Genomic DNA, 9,589 nt, shown 5'->3' with positions numbered 1-9,589 from the left:
TGACTACTGGCTAGAGAGGATCATTATTACCAATATAAAACCATCTCTTCTTCCAGTCGCCATGGGAATCAGACAGGTCATATTCAAGATAAGCACTCGAGTTCCTCAACTGAAACCCAACACCTCCAAAAACAACCATCCTAGTCACACTAGGTTGCGGCTTACAACAAAATAACTTCCTAAACAAATCAAGACTAGGCAAAACACCCAAGTACACTTCACACAAGTCCACCAAAATAGCTATGTGTAGCACACCATTCGTATTCAAATGGACTAACTGAAGGTTATAGTACCCGAGAATACCTCTGAAGAAGTTAGAAGTGGCACCGCTAGTCCTCTCTCAACGAAATGAGCAAGCATCACCATCTCCTTGGGGTGCTCTTCAAACTACTATGCATTCCCGAATGCAGGCCTCGATGAGTTGAACCCTTGGTTGAAGAAGCTTCGCGTCAACCAAAGCCTGGACCGCCGGCTCCTTCATCACGGAATGCTGCCAGGTGATCCCAGGAGGCGACGGCGCAGTCTGGTTTGTTGGGCCACACTTAGACGCCGGCAACTCGGGCTCCTTGTCCTTCTTAGATCTAGATCTCAACTTACTGGTGGCCGCGGCCTCTCCCAAGGTTTTCTCCGATTTCTTGCCCATCTTCTTGACACGCATGAACAGATCTTGAGAAAAAAGGAAAAGGCCACAGCAAATCTCCCTCCTAAAGATCAGGCAAGGGCAATAGTGGCAGCAGTAGCGCAAGTAGGAGCAGCGGGGCTACAGTCACAAAAAAGGGACGCAAATTACAGATTTGCTAAAACAAGCGTATCAACAATTAGCGCTGGCCCCCCTATTATATCAGCAGCATCTCCGGATTCCAAGCGTCCATTAAGCAACGGTCAGATACGATTCAGATTTACCTCCATAATGTCCAACGGTTACTTTGGCTAAAAGATTGACCCCTTCATCGACTACAAGTAGTTGTCCAAGTGCTCGGGGGCTTTGTATACCCTGCCCGTTGGATAAAGTTTTCTTTTTCTGAATACTACATAAGTTGAAGCAAAATTACAAGTTTGATCCTCAGCCTGATTCTTCGATTCAACCTAAGACTCGGGGGCTGCTCCATATGGAGTGCGATTATCATCGCACTACCATATATAAAAAGTTTCAAGGCAAAGGTTACTCAAAGCAAATATCGGGAACTGCTAAGAGTACCTTCCAGTCACGCGACAGCACCAGTACTTGAAGGTCGGCCGCATCAAGGAATACTCAAGGAGCACCAAGAAGAATTTGGGTGACATTCTCAAGTACTCGGAGCTGTTTGTCGACTACAAAGTACTCGGGGGCTTGTCGGCTGGACACCTTTAGACCCACTAGAAGATTTGTGGTCCCACACAAGGGGACATACCCAAAACCTACTCGGACATGAAGACTACTCCGCAGGGCGCGTAGGCTTCATGTACCCCCTAAAGACTGGTCAGGACAGAAGGAAACTACTCTACCAAATTCGAGTAGGACTCGTACAATCCGCCCTGTAACCCTGCTCCCCCGACTATAAAAGGGTTGGCAGGGACACCCTCCAGAATAGAAGACAACGCAACTCAATCAATACAATCTGCACACAGGATGTAGGGTATTACGCGATCTAGCAGCTAAACCTGTCTAAATTGTGTTACTTGCATCACCATGGACTCCTTGATTCTCGATGACACCCATCGCACAAAGGACCACCTAGAGTACTCCCTAGGTGGGTTGCTGGTCTAAAACACTGATAATTAGGTAAGGGTTTCATTCGCCCAAGGACATGACATTGGGGCTACCTAGCTCTCTTTGTGAAGAAGAAGGATGATAGTCGAAGGATATGCATGGACTATCGACCTCTCAATGCAGTGACTATCAAGAATAAGTACCCACTGCCTCGCATTGATGTTCTTTTTGATCAGCTCGCCGGAGCCAAGGAATTCTCCAGGATTGATCTCTACTCTGGCTATAATCAAATTAAGATCCGACCGAGTGACATCCCTAAGACCACCTTTTGTATGCGGTATGGATTATATGAGTACTTGGTCATGTCCTTCGGGCTCACAAACGCTCCAGCCTATTTCATGTATCTCATGAATTTGGTATTTATGCCCGAGCTTGACAAGTTCGTGATGGTTTTCATTGACGACATCCTCATATATTCCAAGAATGAAGAAGAGAATGCTCAACATCTCCGCATTGTTCTTCAACATCTTAGAGATCATCAGCTTTAAGCCAAGTTTTCCAAGTGCGAATTCTTGCAGGATAGTGTGAAATTCTTGGGGCACACCATATCCAGTGAAGACATAGCAGTTGACCCAAGCAAAGTGTAGGAGGTAATGGACTAGAATCTACCTACTTCTTGGTCTAGTAGGCTATTACTGGTGTTTCATTCTGGAGTTCTCAAAAATAGCCAAGCCAATGACCGAGTTGCTAAGGAAAGGGATCAAGTTTGTATGGAATGAAAAGTGTGAAGAAGCTTTCGACACTTTGCGAAAACTATTGACCTCAACACCAGTCTTAGCCCAACCAGATAATACCAAGCCATTTGATGTTTACTGTGGCGCCTCTGGCACTGGTCTCGGATGTGTTCTTATGCAAGACAATTGAGTCATTACCTATGCTTCACGTGCACTATTGCCTCATGAGCAGAATTAGCCAACGCATGACCTTGAGCTAGCAGTGGTGATTCATGCTCTGAAGAACTAGAGACATTATTTAATGGGTGCTCATTGCAATATCTACATTGATCATAAAAGTCTCAAGTACATCTTCACTCAAGCCGGTCTGAACATGCGTCAAAGAAGATGGTTGGAATTGATAAAGTATTATGATCTAGAGGTGCATTATCACCCCGAAAAAGCAAATGTGGTTGCGGATGCATTAAGCCTCAAGGCCCATTGCAATTGCCTTTTCGCAGAAAACTACACAGAAACATTGTGTCATGAGATGAGGAAGCTTAATTTGGAAATTATTCCTCGAGGCACATTGAGCCACATCTCTATTGAACCTACCCTGCACGATCAAATCATCGTGGCACAACTAGAGGATGAAGAGATAAAGCTCATTAAGAAAAGGCTTGCACAAAGGGATGAAGGATATAAGCATTTTCGCTAGGACTAGAAAGGAGTTATATGGTACAAGGACTAATTAGTTGTTCCAGCAAATCCCGATCTCCGAAAGCAAATCTTGTATAAGGCACACCTCTCCAAATTCTCTATTCACCTGGGTAGCACCAAAATGTACCAAGATCTCAAGCAAAACTTTTGGTGGATTGGGATGAAACTAGAGATTGCCAAGTACGTGTTGGATGGATTGGGATGAAACTAGAGATTGCCAAGTACGTGTTGGAGTGCGACATGTGCCAAAGAGTAAAAGCCAGCCACTTAAGGGAAGCCGGTACTCTTCAACCGCTGCCTATACCATCATGGAAATGGAAGGACATCAGCATGGATTTCATTGTTGGTTTGCCCAACACCTCTCAGAAACATGATTCCATATGGGTCATAGTGGATAGACTCACTAAGACGGCACATTTATTCCGGTGCAAACAACGTACAAATCCAAGAAGTATGCCGAGCTAAATCTTGATCGCATTGTTTTCCTAAATGGAGTACCTGAAACGATCATCTCAGATCGAGGTGCTCAGTTTGTGACATGCTTCTAGGAGCAATTGCAAGCTTCTATCAGCACTAAGTTAATCGATATCTTGACTTATCACCCTCAAATGGATGGACAAGCTGAGAGGGTAAATCAGATTCTTGAAGATATGCTTCGAGCTTGTGTCATTCATTATGACAAAAATTGGGAGAAATGTTTGCCTCTAGCAGAGTTTTCTTATAACAACAGCTATCAAGCTAGTTTGAAGATGGCACCATTTGAGGCCTTGTATGGTTGTAGGTGTCAAACTCCGTTGAGTTGGTCCCAAGCCAGAGAACGGAAAGTATATGGGCCAAATTTGGTAATCGAGGTGGAAGAGAAATTGAGGGTAATAAGAGAAAACCTTAAAGCCACCCAATCAAGGCTGGCGGCACACGGTGGCGGGCTCACCGGCATTGGTAGAAATCGAGTCATCGGCTCAGTTTTTTGGACACGGACTCGACCTGGGGATAGAGGGAGGCGTGGCGGGCGCGTTTAGGGTGTTGCTGGGGTGGATCTCGCGGCGGTGGCAGCGACGCGAAGTCTGGCGGTGGGTGCACGGCTCTGGTGAGCGCGGCCGGCGCAGAAAAGGCACTAGCGAGCGTAAGAATTCCACGGCGGCCTTGTCATTCTCATGCGGTGTCGGCTGGGCACCCTCGGGCCCACCAGAAGACTTGAATGGACCCGCTCAAGGGAACATACCCAAAACTTTCTCGGACATGAAGACTAGTCTATAGGACGCGTAGGCTTCATGGACCCCCCGAAGACTAGTCGGGTCCAAAGGAAATTACTCTACCGAGTTAGAGTAATACTCTGTAATGTACTCAACTAGGACTCCTACCTTGTAACCCTGCTCCTCCAACTATATAAGGGCGAGCAGGGACCCCCTCCAAACAACAAGTGCAACTTGACATAAGTTTAATACAAACAACACACAGGATGTAGGGTATTACACGATCTAGCGACCCGAACCTGTTGTTGGGATACGAGGTAGGCTACACTAGCGCAAATCAAAAATTCTACCGCGTAAAACCAGGAAGATGCAGGCGCAACACCTCCAAGGTATCCACACGTGTAGGGAGGAAGCGTCGCAAGCCGGACTGCTAGATCTGCGAGTTGCAACAGGCGAGGGCGTGGGAGGCGTGGCAGATGTGTTTCGCCAAAAAGGTGTAAACCCTAGGGCGCCCCCACCCCTCTATTTATAGAGGTTCCTGACGGGCCTCTAGGTCCAAGGCCCATTAGTACTTCTAAACCTAATCCAACTCGGATCAGGTCCGAATTGGGCTTCCAGCCCCTTAAGTGTGTGACCCTATGGGTTCGGATACGTATAGACATGGCCCGAGTACTCGTACTCGGCCCAATAGTCGGTAGCGGCCTCTAGCAAGACGTGCCAACTCCTATACGCACACGAAGATCATATCAGACGAACCATCACAACATAATATACATGCTATTCCCTTTGCCTCACGATATTTGGTCTAGCTTCAAGCCGACCGCTCTTTCTCGATCCTGTGATTCGGAATCCCTTTGTAGGTTAACTCTTAACCGTACGTAGCATGGCCATGCATTTTTAGATCCGATCACTCGAGGGGCCCAGAGATATCACTCTCAATCAGAGACGGGCAAATCCCATCTTGATTGACCATGTCTCATAGCATGCTTCTTGACAAACCTGAAAGCTACCTTTATAACTACCCTGTTACGGCGTAGCGTTTGATAGCCCCTAAGTAGGTCGATCCACATCTTGAATACATGCGACAATCTCAGGTCTAAGGACAAAGCGTATATGTTGTTTAAAGAGAGAACTACTTCTCGTGTTGGGTCAGTCCTAGCACATGTCTCCACATGTGTCCACATTATTAGTTCAACATCTCCATGTCCATGACTTTTGAAACATAGTCATCAACTAATACATGTGCTAGTCTAATATTCATGTGTGTCCTCACATGAACTCCGACTAGGGACAACTTTAGAATAACCATACAAGTAAAGAGTTTCACATACAATTCACATAATTGCAAATCAATTCAAGTAGCCTTTAATGGATATTCAATGAACACAATATACAAATCATGGACACAAATGGAATATCATCATCTCTATGATTGCCTCTAGGGCATACCTCCAACAGTCTCCCACTTGGACTAGAGTCAATCTAGAAGGTACCTAATACCCATAGCTCTTACATGCGCATCATGCTTAGCTTGCGGGAGTGGTTTATTCAACGGATCAGAAATGTTCAGATCCGTGTGTATTTTGCATATCTTGATCTCACCCCGGTTAACGAAGTCTCGAATGAGATGAAATCGCCGCATTACGTGTTTGTTCTTCTGGTGGTTCCTTGGCTCCTTTGCTTGCGCAATTGCCCCATTATTATCACAGTAGAGATTCAACGGGCTGGACACATTCGGGAACACACCAAGCTCAATGAGGAAATTCCTTATCCAAACACCTTCTTTCGCGGCTTCTGAAGCCGCGATGTACTTGGCTTCTGTTGTAGAATCGGCCACCGTCTCCTGTTTGGAACTCTTCCAACTAACAACACCACATTTAGCGTGAACACAAATCCTGATTGTGACTTTAAATCATCTCTGTCGGTTTGGAAACTAGCATCGGTGTAACCTGTTACAACGAGCTCCTCCTGACCTCCATAGACGAGGATCATATCTTTAGTCCTTCTCAAGTACTTAAGAATGTTTTTCACCGCTGTCCAGTGACTCTCACCTGGATCAGAATGGTGTCTGCTTGTCATACTTAGCGCATATGAAACATCTGGGCGAGTACTTATCATTGCATACATGATAGATCCAATAGCCGAGGCATATGGCACTCTACTCATGCGATCCCGCTCATCAGCAGTCGAAGGACACTGAGTCTTGCTGAGATGTATGCCATGTGACATAGGCAAGAACCCTTTCTTTACCTCTTCCATGCTGAACCGCTTCAACACTTTGTCAATGTAAGTATCTTGGCTTAAACCTATAAGCCTTCTCGATCTATCTCTATAGATCTTAATGCCCAGAATATATGCCGCTTCCCCTAAGTCCTTCATCGAAAAACTATTTTTCAGTGAAGTCTTTATGGACTCAAGCATAGGAATGTTATTTCCAATCTGTAATATGTCATCGACATATAAGATTAGAAATACTACAGAGCTCCCACTAACCTTCTTGTAAACACAAGACTCTTCTTCGTTCTTGGTGAAGTAAAACCCTTTGACCACTTCATCAAAACGAATGTTCCAACTCCTAGATGCTTGCTTCAATCCATAAATGGATCTCTAAAGCTTGCATACCTTTCCAGCATTTTTCGGATCGACAAAACCCTCAGGCTGTATCATATACACGTCCTCAGCTAGGTGTCCATTCAAGAAAGCTGTCTTGACATCCATCTGCCATATCTCATAATCGAAATATGCAGCTATAGCTAGAATAATCCGAATGGACTTAAGCATCACTATGGGCGAGAAGGTCTCGTCGTAGTCAACTCCTTGAACTTGTCGAAAACCTTTTGCGACAAGTCGTGCTTTATAGATGTGAACATTTCCATCCATGTCCTTTTTCTTCTTATAGATCCACTTGCACTCTATGGCTTTAACACCATCAGGCGGGTCAACCAAGTTCCAAACTTGATTGTCTCCCATGGACTCTATTTCGGATTGCATGGCACTCTGCCATTTTTCGGAGTCTGGGTCCATCATTGCTTCTGCATATGTCGCAGGCTCATCATTGTCCAACAATAATATTTCCCGCATTACGCGGAGCCTTGCCGACCTTCGTGGTTGTGGCGGTGCTTCTCTTGCCGTGGGTATCTCAACTTGTTCTGCTACGTTAGCATCACTCATTGATTCTTGCCCGATCGGCTCATCTTGAACTTCTTCAAGATGCACTGTCTTTCCACTCTTTTCTCCTTTGAGAAACTCTTTCCCTAGGAAAACCCCGTTCCGAGTGACAAACACTTTGCCTTCTGATTGGTTGTAGAAATAATATCCCAAAGTTTCCTTTGGATATCCCACGAAAATACACTTATCCGACTTGGGTGTGATCTTGTCCGACGGAAGTCGCTTGACAAACACTTCACATCCCCAAATCTTTAGAAAAGATAAACTAGGAACCTTTCCAGTCCATATCTCATATGGTGTCTTAACTACGGATTTAGATGGTACCCTATTAAGTGTGAAAGCTGTTGTTTCTAGAGCGTATCCCCAAATGACAACGGTAGGTCCGACTGGCTCATCATTGATCGAACCATGTCTAACAAAGTTCGATTACGTCGCTCGGATACACCGTTTCTCTGAGGTGTTCCAGGCGGCGTAAGTTGTGGAACAATTCCGCAACTCTTTAGATGATTGCTAAACTCGTGGCTCAAATACTCACCTCCACGATCAGATCGTAAGGCCTTAATTTTCTTGCCACGCTGATTTTCAACTTCATTCTGAAGTTCCTTGAACTTGTTGAAGGTTTCAGACTTGTGCCTCATCAAGTAGACATAGCCATATCTACTAAAATCATCAGTGAAAGTTATGAAGTATTGGAATCCTCCTCTAGCCGTCGTGCTCATTGGTCCGCATACATCACTATGTACGAGTTCCAACAAGTCTACTGCTCTCTCAGGAAATCCTGTGAAAGGCGTCTTGGTCATCTTGCCTAGCAAGCAAGCCTCACATGTCTCGTATGATTCAAAATCAAACGAAGTTAGAAGTCCATCATTATGGAGCTTCGTCATGCGCTTTTCACTTATATGACCCAAACAACAATGCCACAAGTAGGTAGGACTGAAATCATTAGGCCGAGGCCTTTTAGCACTTACATTACAGACAGGTGAACCATCAAGATTTAAAACAAATAATCCATTCACAATGGGTGCAAAAGCCATAAACATATTATTCTTAGAGATCACACAACCATTGTTTTCACTCGCAAATGAATAACCATCCTTCATCAAGCATGAAGGAGACAAAATGTTTCGACTTAAACTAGGAACGAAATAACAATTATTCAACTCCATAATAAATCCTGACGGGAGGTGGAGTTGCATCATCCCGATGGTCAACGCAGCAACTCTTGCATTATTGCCCACGCGGAAATCAACTTCTCCTCTTTCCACACTTCTACTTCTTATCATTCCCTGCATCGAATTGCAAATATGAGCAACCGATCCGGTATCAAATACCCAAGAATTAATAATTGTATCAGCGAGAAAAATGTTGTCTATAACATTAACAACAAGCGTACCTGAGGTAGAAGTACTCTTACTTCTGCCATTCTTCAACGAAGCTAGATACTGCTTGCAGTTTCTCTTCCAGTGACCAAGTTGATGACAGTAAAAGCACTCTTTGTCTGGAGCAGGTCCAGGTCTAGCTTTAACCTTGGGTGTTGGGTTTGGCTTGGATGTTACAGCCTTGCCCTTCTTCTTCCAAGAATTGCCCTTCTTCTTAAAGCTAGGCTTGTTTTGTATAGCCATCACATGGCTGGTACTAGCGCTTTTCTTGATGTCTACCTCTGCTGTCTTGAGCATACCACACAGCTCATTCAGACCCTTCTCCGTCCCATGCATATGGTAGTTCGAGATAAAGTTCCCATAGCTAGGCGGAAGAGATGAAAGAATGAAGTCAGTGGCCAACTCTTTGCCCATTGGGAAGCCCAGCTTCTCCAATCGCTGAGTGTAACCAACCATCTTGATTACATGTGGTCCTACTGCTGCGCCTTCTGCTAGCTTGCACTCCAGAAAAGCTTTGGACACATTGAACCTTTCAGTCCTAGCCTGTGTCTGGAACATGTCCTTGAGCGCCATGATCATATCATGTGTCTCATGATTTGTTTCTAACTGCATCTGCAGCTCGGGTTCCATGCAAGCAAGCATAAGGCATCTTACCTCAAGATTAGCATCAAATGCCTTCTTGTAAGCAGCCTTAACGGCAGTAGATGCATCATCAGCAGGTACTGG

At 45.0% G+C, this 9,589-nt stretch overlaps 1 protein-coding gene across 1 annotated transcript in view; it reads right to left on the bottom strand.

Moving 5' to 3' along the window:
- Positions 1–382: 382 nt before the first annotated feature.
- LOC105913745 overlaps positions 383–9,589 on the bottom strand; it is a 54,150-nt gene continuing 44,943 nt past the window's right edge. Inside the window, exon 6 of the mRNA XM_012843605.1 lies at positions 383–704. Within this exon, the coding sequence (XP_012699059.1) occupies positions 383–704 (322 nt within the window). The remainder of the gene's footprint in view (positions 705–9,589) is intronic.

This window comes from Setaria italica, chromosome II (genome assembly GCF_000263155.2).
Source record: "Setaria italica strain Yugu1 chromosome II, Setaria_italica_v2.0, whole genome shotgun sequence".
NCBI classification, from domain to species: domain Eukaryota; kingdom Viridiplantae; phylum Streptophyta; class Magnoliopsida; order Poales; family Poaceae; genus Setaria; species Setaria italica.
Note: the sequence above shows the minus strand (reverse complement) of the source record. Positions and strands in the feature narration are given on the sequence as shown.